The sequence below is a fragment of the Salmo salar genome, chromosome 17 (assembly GCF_965601325.2).
Source record: "Salmo salar chromosome 17, fSalSal1, whole genome shotgun sequence".
Classification (NCBI taxonomy): domain Eukaryota; kingdom Metazoa; phylum Chordata; class Actinopteri; order Salmoniformes; family Salmonidae; genus Salmo; species Salmo salar.
In genome coordinates, this window is record NC_138307.1 from 10,331,554 (window position 1) to 10,351,851 (window position 20,298).

The 20,298-nt window shown below is 42.9% G+C and overlaps 1 protein-coding gene across 2 annotated transcripts in view; it reads right to left on the reverse strand.

Moving 5' to 3' along the window:
• Positions 1 to 7,688: 7,688 nt before the first annotated feature.
• Positions 7,689 to 20,298, reverse strand: part of LOC106575271 (gamma-aminobutyric acid receptor subunit gamma-3) — a 47,920-nt gene continuing 35,310 nt past the window's right edge. The window contains exons 6-9 of one of the 2 annotated variants that reach the window (XM_014151690.3): positions 18,047 to 18,184; positions 15,698 to 15,850; positions 11,942 to 12,150; positions 7,689 to 9,468 (exon numbers count right to left, since the gene is read on the reverse strand). In XM_014151690.3, coding sequence (XP_014007165.1) covers positions 9,157 to 9,468; positions 11,942 to 12,150; positions 15,698 to 15,850; positions 18,047 to 18,184 — 812 coding nt within the window. In that variant the 3' untranslated portion in view covers positions 7,689 to 9,156. The remainder of the gene's footprint in view (positions 9,469 to 11,941; positions 12,151 to 15,697; positions 15,851 to 18,046; positions 18,185 to 20,298) is intronic. The other variant, XM_014151691.3, reaches the window with a different exon arrangement.

Consider the following 20,298-nt stretch of genomic DNA (forward strand, 5'->3'; position numbering starts at 1 on the left):
GGCATTCCTCGATACTGGAGTGTCGCAGGCACTTCATGTTTTTGACTTAACTGACCTGGAAGACCAGGTGTGTTGAATTTAGGCAGTCATTGAACTGATCAATTAGCTCAGTTGATCAGGTGTGGTGCCTATTTGGAACGATACTCCAGGAAAACCTGGTTGGCTACCACTCACTTAATATATCTAGTCGCCCCCATGTGAAGAAGTCATAGGTATTTGGACAAATATACTGATGGTATAATTAAGTATGACTCAGGGCCACTTTTTCCCATCTAACATGGTCATGGATTCTCGTAATCCTTTTGGGAGACCAGTCAGGCATATGCAGTCTTTTGTGTGCCCTTAATTTACTGCTAATTGTAATTACAAATCAGTTATATGAGCAAAACACGATAGACCAGAGTATTCTTTTTTTTATTGAGTGTGCCTTCAGCCCTGTTTCTGGTTTTCTAGGATGTAAATTATTTTTAGTAATTAGTTTTTCTTGCTTTCCATGGGTTATGATTCATTACTTGGGAACTATACATGTTTGTGATTCATATAGGTTGTTTCTACTGAATATATTAAAGTCACAATGGACTGGACCAAAATTTGTATGCAATGACGTATAAACAATGATTCATATGTACAGTGCATTCGGAAGGTATTCAGACCCCTTGACTTTTCCCACATTTTGTTACGTTACAGTCTTTCTATACTCTATACTCTCAAGCTCTGTCAGGTTGGATGGGGAACGTCGCTGCACAGCTATTATCATGTCTCTCCAGAGAAGTTTGATCGGGTTCAAGTCTGGGCTCTGGCTGGGCCACTCAAGGACGTTCAGAGACTTGTCCCGAAGCCACTCCTGCATTGTCTTGACTGTGTGCTTAGGGTCGTTGTCCTGTTGGAAGGTGGACATTTGCCCCAGTCTGAGGTCCTGAGCACTCTGGAGCAGGTTTTCATCATAGATCTCTCTGTACTTTGCTCCGTTCATCTTTCCCTCGATCCTGACTAGTGTCCCAGTCCCTGCCGCTGAAAAAACATCCCCACAGCATGATCCTGGCACCACCATGCTTCACCGTAGGGATGGTGCCAGGTTTCCTCCAGACGTGACTCTTGGCATTCAGGACAAAGAGTTCAATCTTCTTCAAATTTCATCAGACCAGAGAATCATGTTTCTCATGGTCTGAGTCTTTAGGTGCCAAACTCTAAAAGGGCTGTCATGTGCCTTTTACTGAGCAGTGGCTTCCGTCTGGACACTCTACCATAAAGGCCTGATTGGTGGAGTGCTGCAGAGATGGTTGTCCTTCTGGAAGGTTCTCCCATCTCCACAGAGGAACACTAGAGCTCTGTCAGAGTGACCATCGGGTTCTTGTTCACCTCCCTGACCAAGGCACTTCTCCCCCGATTGCTCAGTTTGGGCAGGCGGCCAGCTCTAGGAAGAGTCTTGGTGGTTCCAAACTTCTTCCATTTAAGAATGATGGAGGCCACTGTGTTCTTGGGGACCTTCAATGCTGCAGACATTTTTTGGTACCCTTCCCCAGATCTGTGCTTCAACACAATCCTGTCTTGGATCTCTACGGACAATTCCTTCAACCTCATGGCTTGGTTTTTGCTCTGACATGCACTGTCAATTTTGGGACCTTATACAGGTGTGTGCCTTTCCAAATCATGTCCAATCGAAATTACCACAGGTGGACTCCAATCAAGTTGTAGAAACATCTCAAGGTTAATCAATGGAAACAGGATGCATCTGAGCTCAATTTCGAGTCTCATAGCAAAGGGTCTGAATACTTATGTAAATAAGGTATTTCTGTTTTTCATTTTTAACGCATTTGTAAAAATGTCTAAAAACCTGTTTTCGCTTTGTCATGGGATATTGTGTGTAGATTGCTGAGTATTTTTTTTAATCAATTTTAGAATAAGGCTGTAACGTAATAAAATGTGGCACTGTATGTGTACAGTTGAAGTCGGAAGTTTACATACACTTAGGTTGGAATCATTAAAACTTGTTTTTAAACCACACCACAAATTTCTTGATAACAAACTATAGTTTTGGCAAGTTGGTTAGGACATGTACTTTGTGCGTGACACCAGTAATTTTTCCAAAAAATGTTTACAGACAGTTTATTTCATTTATAACTCACTTTATCACAATTCCTGTGGGTCAGAAGTTTACATACACTAAGTTGACTGTCCCTTTAAACAGCTTGGAAAATTCCAGTAAATGATCATGCCTTTAGAGGCTTCTGATAGGATTATTGACATCATTTGAGTCAATTGGAGGTGTACCTGTGGATGTATTTCAAGGCCTACCTTCAAACTCAGTGCCTCTTTGCTTGACATCATAGGAAAATCAAAAGAAATCAGCCAAGACCTCAGAAAAACAATTGTAGACCTCCACAAGTATGGTTCATCCTTGGGAACAATTTCCAAACGCATGAAGGTACCACGTTCATCTGTACAAATGATAGTACGCAAGTATAAACACAATGGGACCACACAGCCGTCATACCGCTCAGGAAGGAGACGCGTTCTGTCTCCTAGAGATGAATGTACTTTGGTGCGAAAAGTGCAAATCAATCCCAGAACAACAGCAAAGGACCTTGTGAAGATGCTGGAGGAAACAGGTACAAAAGTATCTATATCCACAGTAAAACAAGTCCTATATCGACATAACCTTAAAGATCACTCAGCAAGGAAGAAGCCACTGCTCCAAAACTGCCATAAAAAAGCCAGACTACAGTTTGCAACTGCACCTGGGGACAAAGATCGTACTTTTTGGAGAAATGTCCTCTGGTCTGATGAAACAAAAATAGAACTGTTTGGCCATAATGACCATCATTATGTTTGGAGGAAAAAGGGGGAGGCTTGCAAGCTGAAGAACACCATCCCAACCGGGAAGCACGGAGGTGACAGCATCATGTTGTGGGGGTGCTTTGCTGCAGGAGGGACTGGTGCACTTCACAAAATAGATGGCATCATGAGGCAGAAAATGATTTGGATATATTGAAGCAACATAGGAAGTTAAAGCTTGGTTGCAAATGGGTCTTCCAAATGGACAATGACCCCAAGCATACTTCCAAAGTTGTGACAAAATAGCTGAAGGACAACAAAGTCAAGGTATTGGAGTGGCCATCACAAAGCCCTGACCTCAATCCTATAGAAACTTTGTGGGCAGAACTGAAAAAGCGTGTGCGAGCAAGGAGGCCTACAAACCTGACTCAGTTATACCAGCTCTGTCAGGAGTAATGGGCCAAAATTCACCCAACTTATTGTGGGAAGCTTGTGGAAGGCTACCCGAAACATTTGACCCAAGTTAAACAATTTAAAGGCAGTGCTACCAAACACTAATTGAGTGTATGCAAACTTCTGACCCACTGGGAATATAATGAAAGAAATAAAAGCTGAAATAAATAATTCTCTCAACTATTATTCTGACATTTCACATTCTTAAAATATAGTGGTGATCCTAACTGACCTAAAACAGGGAATTTTTACTAGGATTAAATGTCAGGAATTGTGAAAAACGGAGTTTAAATGTATTTGGCTAAGGTGTATGTAAACTTCCGAATTCAACTGTATGTCATAAAGTAGGTCAGCAGTAGCATCTGTGAGAGCCTGCTGTTCCAGGAGAATCTCCCTATGTGGATGAGGAAGTCCCCAGTTAGTCTCCAGATCCAGCTTTAAACGTCTAACGCAGGCATTTTTATCTTAATATCAAATCATTTCTGTGTGACAATTAAGTACCTTACCGTGATTCTTTTAAATTAAAATGCTCAAAAAGAAAGAAAAATATCTTATCAAAGGGACTGTCTGAGTGGGGAGGGGAAAACTGATATTAGCTGTTGGCAAAGAGGTTTCAAACTCTTTTTCTTATTGGTCTAATTTACCGCATAGTGATGTCACTATTGAAGGCCAAAACTCCATCCCACTAAAACAGGCAGAAATTTCAGGCAGTCTTTTCATACAGCATTAACACTAAAAGGGAATTATCATAATTTTCACAATTTCCCAGTATTATTCCAATCTCATAGTGTGGAAATATATACTGCTCAAAAAATAAAGGGAACACTTAAACAACACATCCTAGATCTAAATGAAAGAAATAATCTTATTAAATACTTTTTTCTTTACATAGTTGAATGTGCTGACAACAAAATCACACAAAAATAATCAATGGAAATCCAATTTATCAACCCATGGAGGTCTGGATTTGGAGTCACACTCAAAATTAAAGTGGAAAACCACACTACAGGCTGATCCAACTTTGATGAAATGTCCTTAAAACAAGTCAAAATGAGGCTCAGTAGTGTGTGTGGCCTCCACGTGCCTGTATGACCTCCCTACAACGCCTGGGCATGCTCCTGATGAGGTGGCGGATGGTCTCCTGAGGGATCTCCTCCCAGACCTGGACTAAAGCATCCGCCAACTCCTGGACAGTCTGTGGTGCAACGTGGCGTTGGTGGATGGAGCGAGACATGATGTCCCAGATGTGCTCAGTTGGATTCAGGTCTGGGGAACGGGCGGGCCAGTCCATAGCATCAATGCCTTCCTCTTGCAGGAACTGCTGACAACTCCAGCCACATGAGGTCTAGCATTGTCTTGCATTAGGAGGAACCCAGGGCTAACCGCACCAGCATATGGTCTCACAAGGGGTCTGAGGATCTCATCTCGGTACCTAATGGCAGTCAGGCAACCTCTGGCGAGCACATGGAGGGCTGTGCGGCCCCCCCAAAGAAATGCCACCCCACACCATGACTGACCCACCACCAAACCGGTCATGTTGGAGGATGTTGCAGGCAGCAGAACGTACTCCACGGCGTCTCCAGACTCTGTCACGTCTGTCACGTGCTCATTGTGAACCTGCTTTCATCTGTGAAGAGCACAGGGCGCCAGTGGCGAATTTGCCAATCTTGGTGTTCTCTGGCAAATGCCAAACGTCCTGCACGGTGTTGGGCTGTAAGCACAACCCCCACCTGTGGACGTCGGCCCTCATGCCACCCTCATGGAGTCTGTTTCTGACCGTTTGAGCAGACACATGCACATTTGTGGCCTGCTGGAGGTCATTTTGCAGGGCTCTGGCAGTGCTTCTCCTACTCCTCCTTGCACAAAGGCGGAGGTAGCGGTCCTGCTGCTGGGTTGTTGCCCTCCCATGGCCTCCTCCACGTCTCCTGATGTACTGGCCTGTCTCCTGGTAGCGCCTCCATGCTCTGGACACTACGCTGACAGACACAGCAAACCTTCTTGCCACAGCTCGCATTGATGTGCCATCCTGGATGAGCTGCACTACCTGAGCCACTTGTGTGGGTTGTAGACTCCGTCTCATGCTACCACTAGAGTGAAAGCACCGCCAGCATTCAAAAGTGACCAAAACATCAGCCAGGAAGCATAGGAACTGAGAAGTGGTCTGTGGTCCCCACCTGCAGAACCACTCCTTTATTGGGGGTGTCTTGCTAATTGCCTATAATTTCCACCTGTTGTCTATTCCATTTGCACAACAGCATGTGACATTTATTGTCAATCAGTGTTGCTTCCTAAGTGGACAGTTTGATTTCACAGAAGTGTGATTGACTTGGAGTTACATTGTGTTGTTTAAGTGTTCCCTTTATTTTTTTGAGCAGTGTATATAGACACAGGAAAATAACATTTTTGACTGCACTGGACCTTAAACACCCCCACAACCCTCATCATCTCATACCTTTACTTACACACACACCCCTGGGATTTCCTGTCCAGGTGTCCTATCTCTCAGAAAATTGTATGCATGACTAAGTTAATTTGTTAAGTACTGTACAGTGGAATACGAAAGTGTTCACCCCCTTGGCATTTTTCCAATTTTGTTGCCTTACAATCTGGAATTAAAATAGATTTTGGGGGGGTTTATATCATTTGATACACAACATGCCTAGCACTTTGAAGATGCAACATATTTTTTATTATGAAACAAACAAGAAATAAGACAAATAAACAGAAAACTTGAGAGTGCATAACTATTCACCCCCCCCAAGTCAATAAGTTGTAGAGCAACTTTTGCAGCAATTATAGTGCCTTACAAAAGTATTCATCCCCCTTGGCATTTTTCCTATTTTGTTGCATTAAAACCTGTAATTTAAATAGATTTTTATTTGGATTTCATGTAATGGACATGCACAAAATAGTCCAAATTGGTGAAGTGAAATGAAAAAAAGTAACTTGTTTCAAAAAAATTCAAAACAATTCTAAATGGAAAAGTGGTGCATGCATATGTATTCACCCCCTTCGCTATAAAGCCCCTAAATAAGATCTGGTGCAACCAATTACCTTCAGAAGTCACATAATTAGTTAAATAAAGTCCACCTGTGTGCAATCTAAGTGTCACATGATCTGTCACATGATCTCAGTATATCTACACCTGTTCTGAAAGGCCCCAGAGTCTGCAACATCACTAAGCAAGCGGCACCACCAAGCAAGAAGACCAAGGAGCTCTCCAAACAGGTCAGGGACAAAGTTGTGGAGAATTACAGATCAGGGTTGGGTTATAAAAAAATATCTGAAATTTTGAACATCCCACGGAGCACCATTACATTCATTATTAAATTCATGGCACGCTGATGATGCTGGTGGCCATCACTTGAACGACTGTATCTTTGTCAAATAAGCACCAATCGTGTTCAAACAAAGCTAGCTAGATAGGCTTTATGGGAGTATCCGGAAACCATGTAAAATGTAGCTACTAACCTTGTACGACAGCATGCCTTTTCATTTTGGTCAAAAATTATAAGGATATTCAGAGTTATTAAGTTATGAAAACTGGTTGTTTTGTAAATGTTGAACTTATAATATGGCTACTAATACTTGGAAATCTAAATCAAAGTCCAAGTAAACAGATTTGACGATATTCTTGCAGATAGATGTAATATGAACGTGAATTTCTCCTTCACGATTTGCCCAAATGTACCTGGGGACTTCACACTAAAAGTCTTGTAGTTCACTCATACTTCAAGTTATCCATCTGAAACTTGCACATACAATTCCATCTTGTGGACACTATCGGAATTACAACCAGAGTGATGGCTAGAACTATGACCTTTCACTTGCATTTCAAAGATGGTGATAGAAAAAAAAACATTAGTTTTTTATTTGTATTTTCTTCTACCAGATCTATTGTGTTATATTGTCTTACATTCAATTCACATTTCCACAAACTTCAAAGTGTTTCCTTTCAAATGGTACCAAGAATATGCATATTCTTGCTTCAGTGAGCTCCGGGATCGTATTCAAAAAGTATCTCAAAGTAGATGCTGATCTAGGATCAGGTGTCCCCTGTGTATATGATCTCATATGATCTACACTGCTGCTCTGAAATTTTGTGAATACAGGCCCTGAACAATAACATCTGGTTATTTCTATATGGGGACACTAATTGTATAACGTTCTACTCTGCAATAGACATGAATCGTGTGTAGAGTTAATTTCCTTCTGTGGGAATTAAAGGGTCTGTTTTAGATTTCCTTGGCCTATTTCCTAATAGGTGTGATTATTATGCATAATGACTTTTCATTGACTTGCCTCCATAATTTGAAACAACAGGATGCACAGTGTGAGGTTTAAAGTGGGCTATCGCAACCACGTCAGAGACAAAACCATTCCTACAAAACCAGACCTACATGTGAATGCAAGCACCTACACACACGCACCTACCCACACACGTGCACACACACACTCCAGACCGTGAGCAAAGATAATTTTATTAATTTAAGCAATACCACAGACTGGATTCTCTAAAAAGCATAGCTGTACCTAGACAGTGGTTCTCTCAGATCTGCTGTAACAAAAGGGTGTGTTCCATCAGACTTAGAAAATAGTGTTTGATTTATTGTAAATGCATTATATCAAACTAAGACACTTATGAAGTGCAATATTTGTGTTCTTATACAGAGTTGAAAACAACTATTTGTTGTTGGTCTAAAGTATGATCTACATTCAACTATGAAAATAGCATGAAAACATCTCTCACATACAAGTTCTCTTAAAACATAGAATACAGGATACTACCATACTTCTAAGTCAAACCACTGCAGAAACAACAGTGAATAAACAGTGAATACAGTAAATAAAACGATTTTTAACTCCAAAAACACCTTTCACAATTCTTTGTGATGTTATTGTCTGTTTTTGTACAACAGCTACTGTATGATATAACATGAACTATACATGTTCTTACTCAAGAAAATAGCAATAGTGTTGCTGGAGAGAAACCATAAAAAAATGTATTACTACTGTACTGAATACTAGCACAATATATACAGTACTGTATTGACCCAAATGCTACCCTGGCCCTCAGCCTATGATGTATTGTAGGCCTGCTATATGGAGATAAATGTATGTCCTCATTCTGTAAATTAATTAAACAACATCTCCATATTACTTTAGTTTGAAACCTTACCATTCCTTGTCCTCAGACAATTTATTTATTTATCAAATAGTCTGTTAATACTTTCTGGAAAACTCTATATGTTACAAAAGAAAACTTTATTAGATACATTATTTTACAAAAGTAGTCTTTTCATCTTTAAATTATGTTATGGTGTGTTGTAAGGTATACTATGCATGTTCTTGTTGTATATCACCCTTGGCAGGAAACATAATTCAAATGTTTATGATATAAATGTATATTAATCTAAACCAAATCAATGTTATCAATGACCTAATATTTAAGATCCTGTTGATGCCTAAAATTAATAATATTGAGGTTCTATATATTTCAAATGGCTTGCAATGACTATGCAACTAAGAAATACAAAGCAACAATAGGATCATTTCATAGTGCAGTCCACACTAACTATTCATTGCTTTTAATGAACAGTATAGCATGCGTTGAAACGGCGTATGTGGGATAACCTATGTAGGAAAAACTCCAAAGCTTCTAGTCCTCTTATTGCACCTCTGTATAGGTGATGGCCCCTTCCTGAAGAAGGCACTGTGGATGCTTCATTACCTCTTATCTGGCTAGCATCCTGGTGTTAGGGTCTCACAGCTGTCTATTGATTGGCTACACTAACCCACCAACCAATCAAGTGTCAACGTGCACAAAGCTACCACTGAGTGACATCTTATGTCTTGTGACATCTCCTCTTCCCATTTGAGTCTTTCCACACTTGTCCAAACGAATTCTATCAAATCCAACTGAAACTGCTAAAGGTAGAGATAAGAGACCCAGTAGACAATGTTGAACAGGAGGAACGACGTAGGGAAGAAGACTCTCGAGTAAGCGTCCAGCTCCCTAATGTCGACATGGATGCGTCCTTTCCTCCACCCTCCCCCCTTACACTCCTCGTAACAGCAGAAGAAGCTCTGGCAGTCCTTCCCGTCCAGACACTCGTACACGTCCTCATAGTCCTGCCAGTATGAGTAGTTGTTGTTCAACGGAACCACGGTCGTGGGGGACCTGAGCCCCATGTCTAGCATCGAGTAGGTCTGTGGGAGGGGACAGAGGAAGGCCATCTCCTTAGATGTGTAAGCGATAAAGGGAGAGAAAGAGAGGGAGTGTGAGAGAGGGTGAGAGAGCAGGTAGGGCAAGAAATGTGGGGAGGGGGCAGAGGAAGGAAGGCCTCATACAGGGATGCAGCTTAAGCCCCACCCTCTTCAACATATATATCAACGAATTGGCGAGGACACTAGAACAGTCTGCAGCACCCGGCCTCACCCTACTAGAATCTGAAGTCAAATGTCTACTGTTTGCTGATGATCTGGTGCTTCTGTCACCAACCAAGTAGGGCTTACAGCAGCACCTAGATCCTCTGCAGATTCTGCCAGACCTGGGCCCTGACAGTAAATCTCAGTAAGACCAAAATAATCGTGTTCCAAAAAAGGTCCAGTCGCCAGGACCACATTTACAAATTCCATCTAGACATCGCTGCCCCAGAGCACACAAAAAACTATACATACCTCGACCTAAACATCAGGTAACTTCCACAAAGCTGTGAACGATCTGAGAGACAAGGCAAGAAGGGCATTCTATGCCATCAAAGGGAACATAAAATTCGACATACCAATTAGGATCTGGCAAAAAATACTTGAATCAGTTATAGAACCCATTGCCCTTCATGGTTGTGAACCAAGAATTCACAAAATGGGACAAACACCAAGTTGAGACTCTGCATGCAGAATTCTGCAAAAAATATCCTAGTAAAACACCAAATAATGCATGCAGAGCAGAATTAGGCTGATACCCGCTAATTATCAAAATCCAGAAAAGAGCCGTTAAATTCTACAACCACCTAAAAGGAAGCGATTCCCAAACCTTCCATAACAAAGCCATCACCTACAGAGAGATGAACCTGGAGAAGAGTCCCCTAAGCAAGCTGGTACTGGGGCTCTGTTCACAAACACAAACAGACCCCACAGAGCCCCAGGACAGCAACACAAACAGACCCCACAGAGCCCCAGGAGAGCAACACAATTAGACCCAACCAAATCATGAGAAAACAAAAAGATAATTACACATTGGAAAGAATTAACAAAAATACAGAGCAAACTAGAACGCTATTTAGCCCTAAACAGAGAGTACACAGTGGCAGAATACCTGTCCACTGTGACTGACCCAAATTTAAGGAAAGTTTTGACTATGTACAGACTCAGTGAGCATAGCCTTACTATTGAGAAAGGCCGCCATAGGCAGACCTGGCTCTCAAGAGAAGACAGGCTATGTGCACACTGCCCACAAAATGAGGTGGAAACTGAGCAGCACTTCCTAACCTCCTGCCAAATGTATGACCGACCATATTAGAGACACATATTTCCCTCAGATTACACAGATCCACAACGAATTCGAAAAACAAACCCAATTTTGATAAACTCCCATATCTACTGGGTGAAATACCACAGTGTGCCATCACAGCAGCAAGATTTGTGAACTGTTGCCACAAGAAAAGGGCAACCAGTGAATAACAAACACCATTGTAAATACAACCCATATTTATGTTTATTTATTTTCCCTTTTGTACCTCGTTACAACACTGTATATATACATATATGACAATAAAAATGTCTTTATTCTTTTGGAACTTCTGTGAGTGTAACGTTTACTGTTAATTTCTTATTGTTTATTTCACTTTTGTATATTATCTACTTCACTTGCTTTGGCAATGTTAACATATGTTTCCCATGCCAATAAAGCCCCTTGAATTGAATTGAATTGAATTGAGAGAGGCAACAGGGAGGGGGCGGGGGGACAACAAAAGCCAGACAGGAGACAATAAATACACGTGGGCAAACAAGGGAGAAAGACAGATGGAAAGATGAAAAGAGACAGAGAGAAAGAGATGAAGAGAGAAAGAGAGCTGATGCGTTGTGAGTGGAGCTGTGCTGTCATGCATTTAAGCTCCGCAGCGGGCCGTGTCCTCCCACACCCAGCAGGACGCTGTCATAGCCCAGGCAGGCAATGAGATAGAACCCCTCGGCTTAGTGCTCTCCCTGAGCTGGGACTCACTCACTGGCTCGACAGCACTACACGACATGACATGATGACATGACACGGCATTTACCAAGTACACTGTGTGACCGGTCGGCAGTGCAAGAGGATGGATATATGAAGGATGGGGGGATAGACCAGACCTCAACCCTCACCGGGGGGCAACCTCCCAATTTGCTACCATGCAGGCCAGAGACACTGACTGTAATACTATCCCAGCCCATGCACAGTGTGACTGATGCAAGAGGATGGAGATATGAAGGATGGACTAGACCTCCACCCACTGAGACCATAATCGCTACCATGGCTAGTGCTATTGACTGTGACAACACAAACAACTTCGGTCCATGTCTATAACAGCATTACACTGCGTCGAGAAAAGTTACACCATTTCGTCATATGGAGGAAAGGTACACCATTACATGGTACGGAGGAAAAGTACACCAGTACATCGTATGGAGGAAGGGTACACCATTACATTATTACATGGTACGGAGGAAAGCTCACCAGTCTCTGTGTCTTGTTTGTCTTGTTGTAGCGGGGCTTCTGTGCCCTGTAGGCGTAGTAGTTTTGGATGGCGTACTCCATCATGGCCGCAAAAACGAACAAGAAGCACACAGTGACGAAGAGATCCATGGCCGTCACATAGGAGACTCTGGGTAGGGAGGTCCTGGCCACTGTACTAAGGGTGGTCATTGTCAACACAGTGGTGATACCTGAAAGGACAAAGTCAGCGTCATAACACAGATTTTTCACCTACTCAGCTTGGGGATTCGAACCAGCGACCTTTCGGTTACTGGCCCAACACTCTTAACTGCTAGGCTACCTGCCACCCTGTACTAACTGTTTGATATCTCTCTTGGCAAAACGGCGCCAATATTTTTCTCTGGCAATAGTCTGAATATATTTTGCAAATATGTTTTTAAGATATTTTATCAATTACCGAGGGTAGTTTGTGTCTCTATGTAATTTTAACTTTAGAAATAAATGGACGCTTACATCAATACATTGTCAGTGCTTAAATATGCTGAACAAAAATATGAAGGCAACATGCAACAAGTTCAAAGATTTTACTGAGTTACAGTTCATATGAGGAAGTCAGTCAATTGAAATAAATTCATTTGGCCCTAATCTATGGATTTCACATGACTCGGCAGGGGTGCAGCCATAGGTGGGCCTGGGAAAGCATAGGCCCACCCACTTGGGAGCCAAACCCACCCACTGAGGAGCCAGGCCCAGCCAATCAGAATGAGCTTTTCCCCACAAAAGGGCTTTATTACAGACAGAAATATTCCTCAGCACCACCCCTCAGAGGATCCCGTATGTGAAGAAGTCGGACGTGGAGGTCCAAGACTGGCGTGGGTACACATGGTCTGCGGTTGTGAGGCCTGTTGGACGTACTGCCAAATTCTCTAAAACAACGTTGGAGGCAGATTATGGTAGAGAAATTAACATAAAATGATCTGGCAACAGCTCTGCATCAGTGCTAGCTGTGCCACCAGAGATTCTGGGTTCAAGCCCAGACTCTGTCGCAGCCGGCCGCGACCGGTAGGCCCATGGGGCGGCGCACAATTGGCCCAGCGTCGTCCGGGTTAGGGAGGGTTTGGCCAGCAGGGATATCCTTGTCTCATCGCGCACTAGCGACTCCTGTGGCGGGCCGGGCACAGTGCACGCTGACCAGGTCGCCAGGTGTACGGTGTTTCCTCCGACACATTGGTGCGGCTGGCTTCCGGGTTGGATGTGCATTGTGTCAAGAAGCAGTGCTGCTTGGTTGGGTTGTGTTTCGGAGGATGCATGGCTCTCAACCTTCACCTCTCCCGAGTCCGTATGGGAGTTGCAGCGATGAGACAAGACTGTAACTACTACCAATTGGATGCCATGGAATTGGGGAGAAAAAGGGGGTAATTTTTTTTAATAATTGGCCTTTTGTTCTCTCCAGCACAATGTGCACCTGTGTAATGATCATGCTGTTTAATCAACTTCTTGATATGCCACACTTGTCAAGTGGATGGAATATCTTGGTAAAGGAGAAATGCGCACTAACCCATTTGTGCACAACATTTGAGAGAAATAAGATTTTTGTGCTTGTACAACATTTCTGGGATCTTTTATTTCAGCTCATGAAACATGGGACCAACCTTTTACATGTTGCATTTATATTTTTGTTGAGTATATATAGTGAAAAGTGAGCTAAATGTACCGGCTGAGATTTTGCATGTTTAGAGCCTTTGATATAAAGTGATGGGTGTGACACGCACACACACTCATATGCACACACACCCTATATACAGTACACACACGCACACTCACACACACTCACACACACACACACACACACACACACTCTCTCTCTCTCTCTCGCTCTTTTATGCACAACACCAGGAACCTCTCATTTGATGACTGAATGTGGTGCTGTTTCCTAGCAGTTACCATGGAGACAAGAAGGCCCATCTATTTTGAGCTGATATTTCATACTCAATCCCCCCTTCCTTCCTTCAGACTCTGCTGGCCACGATGATTACCTTCACCTATTTCCCTTACCTTCTATACATACTTTGGCACTTAGTCAGCAGAGTTCCTTCATAACTTTCAAACAGGCAAGGTGTAAGAGCAACTTTAACTGGTTCCTCCAAATAAAATGGCAAAAATGTAATAAATGACAAAAGGGTATCGTAAAAAATACAAAATAGAACAGAAAATAATATAGATACAAAGAATGCATGTGGAAAGATGTCAGTACACCTTCACTAAATTAGGGACACAAAGACCCATAGATGTCATATGAACAGATACAGCACATGGAAAATAATACAGATAGAAAGAACATCGTACAAAGATATCAGTCTACAGTGCTGTCGTGACACAGAGAGAGAAAGAAAGAAAGAAAGAAAGAAAGAAAGAGAGAGAGAGAGAGAGAGAGAGAGAGAGAGAGAGAGAGAGAGAGAGAGAGAGAGAGAGAGAGAGAGAGAGAGAGAGAGAGAGAGAGAGAGAAAAAAGAAAGACAAAGAAAGTGACAAAAAACAGGGAGGGGTCACACTGTATGTGTCACTGAACTGAGCATCCCCATCCCTTCCTGTCCCTTACTCCCTGTCAGGTATAGCCTGATAGTCATTACCATCTGTGGTGGCCCTTGAGAACCTGACTCTTTGGGAATGTCACCCAGTACACCCTGTCACTGCCCCCCAACCACACTACACCCTCAGGGGGCACCCGCATGTCAGCACCTGCCTCCTCCTTAGCCCCCTTACCACCCCCACCAGCCACTCTGACATATCTCCTGCTCTTTGCAGTCAAAGCCCATTTTCCTTATCACTCCTCTTTCTTTTCAACCGCTATCAATCAGCGGGGAGGCCCGGAAAATCAACGCTGCGCTTTTGTGCCCCAGAATAGACACTAAATGACTTCTTTTGTCAAGGAGAATGGGATATTTATCTTTGCTCCTACAGTCAGCATCCTTACCTGTTAGCTAGGGGAAAGACAAACATGTTTCCGGGCTTATCTTTGTACTGTGTCGTAACAGGTGTCAAGACTGTCGAGGGAGACTATTCGATGTGATTGTGGTGGTTCAAGGATGGTTCGGTGATGAAACGGACTCGTTAATACACTTTAAGCTTTGACTTGTTTAACCACCATTGCAAATGTGGTTGTGTTGTCACTTAATTAAAGGCCATGTATAATGCTAATACTGTAATTTGGACTAAATGTGATATATTTGATCTTGAAGACAAAAAATGACCTGGTCAAGGTCACCTACAAGAGCTGCCTGGAGGAATTGAATCGTACTTACCGCAAAGTTCAACTCAAACTCCAAATCACCTTCAACAACATAATCCAGACGAATGTACATGCACTAATGGAAAGCATCGGGGGGAAAAAAATCATGAATGAATTACAAGTGTAAACAAAAAGGTGATTGTTAAGCCTTGATGAATTACAAGCACATCGCATAAACAAAATAAAACGGTACAAGAATCTGAAAAGCAGAACATAACATTGCATAATTGGACTCTAGTCTAAACAATAAAATATCAATTTTTCATGCAATCTTCCATTGTGGTACGCATCTTTTCAACCAACCAGCTAGACTCAGATGTATTTGTTTTCCTTTCAGAATAACACATGCAGAGGTAGTCATTTCTGAACACATACAGTGCACTACATAAACACTGGTGGAACACGTTTGATTGAAACCTTGGGGTTCTTCATCTACTTATTATCACATCAGTGTGTATCCTGTCAAATGGTATTCTTCAGATCAGGTACCTAGCGCTGTTCTGGCGGGGGCGGCATCGCTATTGATCCAGAAGGAGACCCAGGAGAGCACCACGGTGAGGATACAGGGAATGTAGGTCTGGATGGTGAAATAACCCATTCTCCTGCTCAGGTCAAAGTACACTGTCATGACCACATAATCACCTGGGAGGGGGGGGGGGGGGGGGGAGGGGGGATTTATATGGAGTGAGGGGCGAGGAGGAGGGAGCAAGTTAAGGAGGAAGAGAGTGAGGGAGGGGGAGAGTGAGGGGGAGTGAGGGAGAAAGAGAGCGATTGAGGGAGAATCAGAGCGTCAGGTGGAACAAGAACGAGCCAACATGGGGAGGGAGAGAGGGATGGAGGGAGGGAAAGAGAGAGATTGAGGGAGAATCAGAGCGTCAGGTGGAACAAGAACGAGCCAGCATGGGGAGGGAGAGAGGGATGGAGGGAGGGAAAGAGAGAGAGAGAGAGAATCATGAGAGATAGCATCAGGGGGAACCACAGAAGAAGGCACCATACACAATGCTTCAGGGAGTCTACTTTGGTGGGTTTTGAAGACGGATGCTGTAACAATAGAAAAAAAGGAGGCAGATATTACAGCGGTAGAACCAGAAGTCCCTGATGGCAAGGTGGCATGGGAACTGTCCACTCGCCACTGTCCTCATTACCACAATACCTATTCATTTCATGCGGGATGAAAAACAACAAGAAGAAATTTAACGCTTTGTTTTCCGAGTTTGTTGAGATGTAAATTAATGATATGCTATTTTTAGCTGCAGGAGCAAGCTAGCTAATCATCATGCAGCATGATGCAAGCTGGGAGTCAAGAGAAAGTGAAAACAAGATGAGAAACGTCTAATTTCCTTCAACAGAACTGAAGGAAGATCTGTGGAAGAACTCTGGCTTTCATGAGTTCTCCACTCAGAACTTGGACTTGTATCACAGTGCACCATACGTAGAATACATCATTTATTGGATCACCTGAGTTTTCAAGACAAGACTTCAAGACTTTCTTTTCAAAATGGAGATGAAATCATCGTTCTCCAAAAGGAATAAAGTACAGCAAGAACAATGTCACCTATGAAATTTGAGAATGGGTCAATATGGGTTAATTACAGCTTGAGGATTCATACATAAAATCAATTTATCAGCCCCTTAAAACGCTGCTACATTAATCTTCAATGCTGTCACGAATGCATTAAAAATGTATTGCAAAGTCATTCCAGCAAGCACCACTCATGAGTATAATTAGATACCTGTTTGTAAAACACGACCTTAGTCGCAAGGAATGATTGTTGGAAATAAATAGATGTAGAATTCAGTATTAAAACCAAACCACATCCTAGGCCTCTGAAAATCATTTAAGTGAATAATTAAATATTTTGAATCTTTAATCCAGATGGTTTGTATAAAGATATGTTTGCCTTTATACTGGAGGGGACTACTGATGAGCTTCAAGCAGCCTACAGAGAAACAATATGTTAAATGTCACATTGACTTATGAAAACAGGTAAATGCACTTTCATTGGGCACTATTTTATTGCACAGTGAATGATAAAGACAACGTCTACTCCCTGAGCACTACTCTTAAGTTCACTACCAAAGTACTACTCCTAAGTCTACCACCACAGTACTACTCCTAAGTCTACTACCACCGTACTACTCCTATGTCTACTATCAAAGTACTACTCCTAAATCTACTACCAAATTACTACTCCTAAGTCTACTAAGTCTATTACCATAGTACTACTCCTAAGTCTACTATCAGAGTACAACTCCTAAATCTACTACCAAATTACTACTCCTAAGTCTACTACCACAGAACTACTTCTAAGTCTACTACCAGAGTACTACTTCTAAGTGCAATTTCAACCTGTTTTCTGCCCTGCCAAATGCTGTCTTTGTCATTTCCATGGCACAATAATACTACATATCTTGACTATCTTCCAAGAAAAGGTATTGTCTTTCCTCTCTGGCAATATCTTGCAAAGCTGGCAAAGCAATTGTCTTTGCAATGCGATAGCTAACAAAGACTGGAAATGCAATTGACTTAAGCCAGAGTGGTGGCACCAGACCTCAAGACACCAGCTGGTAATGCCTGCTGTCCCCCGCTGCTAACAGACAGGAAAATATGACAGATCATTTACAGTAAATGTAGACCATTTGATTAAAAAACAGCTAAAAATAGCACTTTGTCCTTTTTCCTTTGAATTTTTATCAGTCAGTATCTAATAATTCAGAGAGAAATTGGATGGAGAACACAGGAGCCAGCGAAGGGCTGTGATGAGGATTTATTTTATTGCTTGTGAAAAACAGGTCAGCTGTTTGGGTATTAAATGTACGATAACTAATTTACTGTACCTGCTGTTGTTTTTAGGACGTCTGTGGTATTCCGCAGGCCCATGAAGTCAAACTGGTAGAGGCGCCAGTACTTCTGGTCTGAGGTTTCGATGGAGTTCCTTTTCCATCTGTAAATCATTTCATCCTTGGGGTAACCATCTGTAAGTCAAGTAAATACACAGTGACCCTGTGACCCTATGGTAGCATTTCATTCTAATAAAATACGATTTATGCTTCAATCTGACCCATACATGTTTCATTGTTTGATGGGTCTTACTGGACATATTCCTATGTATGTATTATATAACCTACTAATTGCATACTGCTAAATACACTTAAATCCGGGAACAGCACACGCACACGCCGGCACACAAACACACGCACAGTATAGCACCACTAGACTTTTAAAAAGTAAAAAACAGGGCCATAGTAAAGTTCTGTAAGAGCAGATGAAAAGGGACAGAACAGAGTGTAATAGGATACTTTGAGTTACTGTGAGAGAGCATTGTGTTGATGCTAGAGTTGACCTTCGCTTTTCGCAGAAGTGTGTGTGTGCCTCTGAAATCTAATTTGAAAGCCATGCAATGGAAATGAATCACTTCATTGTGCTCTGATGATTTCAAGCAGGTGAACTGTATCCCATTGACATGTTATTATGAGGTGTGTATCTCACACACACGCACACAAAGCGACAATGTTATTCACATTAGCGAAAGCTACAACAAAGGGAAGCTGGTGAGAGGATGTGGAATGTGCTGAGTATGTCCATATCTTAGAAACTATTATGCCGTGAAAGTACAATACAATAACGAGGAGGCAAAAAGCTAAGTTTAGGCTAGTGCTCAGCTGAAAGTTGGGTATCAGGGTTTGGCTCTGCAGTTGGCACTGCCTTCTAAAGGCGTGGTGTCCAGGGCATCCAGATCAATGAGAGAGGGGGCTGCAGCTTCGTGGCCCTGCAGCTGATCCACATGGAGGCGGTGCACTTTACCGACAGGCGTCCGAGTCCTGTAAGAGGCTGGTCCAGTTGCTTCTTCCACAACTGCAAGGACCTACATAGGGCCTCGAGAGTAGTTCCTCATGTGCACAGACTCGTCAGGTAGAAAACACCTTAAATGATCATGGCCCCTGTCTGCATCACCCTCCTGCCATGTCCGGGTGCAGCCAATCTAAAGCAGTTGTCAATTGCCTGTTCATTAACAGCTCGGCTGGACTCTTCCCAGTAGACGCCGTCGTAATATGTTAGTACAGCAGGAACCTAGACAGTCAGGCCTGCCAGTCACCCACCGAGATCATAGATAGATCCTCTTTGGTTGTCTGAACCATGTGTTCAGCTTGGCCATTGGAGGACGGATGATATGGGGCTGTGGTGACATGCCTGATTCAGTTCCACACAGCGAACTCCTTAAACTCAGCAGAAGTGAAGGCAGCTCCATTATCTGACACCAGGACGTCACACAACCCATGAATGGCAAACAGCAAATGGAGTGTGCTTATTACAGCACCACAGGGCATCAAGATAACCATGGCTACTTCCATGCACTTTGAATGGGAATCTACTATAATGAGAAAAGTATTTCCTTTGAATAGCCCAGAAAAGTCCATATGAAGACAAGCATTTCTTTGTGGTCCACTCCCATGGGTGCAAGGCAGCCTTGGGTGAGCAGGGTGTGACTCCTGACAGGGAACACAGCGGCGCACCACAGCCTAAATTTCCATGTGCATCCTGGGCCACCACACATAGCTCCGTGCCAGTGCCTTCATCCTCACTATTCCAGGATGCATATCATGCATCATGGAAAAGACCCCCTCGCTCGCCAGGCCAGGTACCCACAACCCGACTGGCCCACAACACACAGTTCTTGTGAACCGACAGCTCGTTCCGACGATACCATTGAAGCCCAAACTGTCTGCCAGGAACCTCAGAGGCCCATCCATGCAGCACCCAGCGAAGCACTCGGGATAGGACAGAATCCTTGAAGGTCAGTGCGGCTATCCTAGAAGCATGGAGAAGGGCATCAGGCACCATCTTCTACAGCATCCCTTCCCAGGGAGATGGTGGCTCAGACAAAGGGATAGTGAGTGACAGGCAACTCAGGGCATCTGCATTAGCCAACGGCTTCCTTGGATGATAGCAGAGCTCATAACTATGTCCCAGTATCAGACTCCATCTGACCATGCAAGTGAAAATATTTTTGGGCATAGGCTTCATATGATGAAGCACACCTAGCAAGGGCTTGTGGTTGGTGTAGACCACAAAATGGCAACCTGACAAA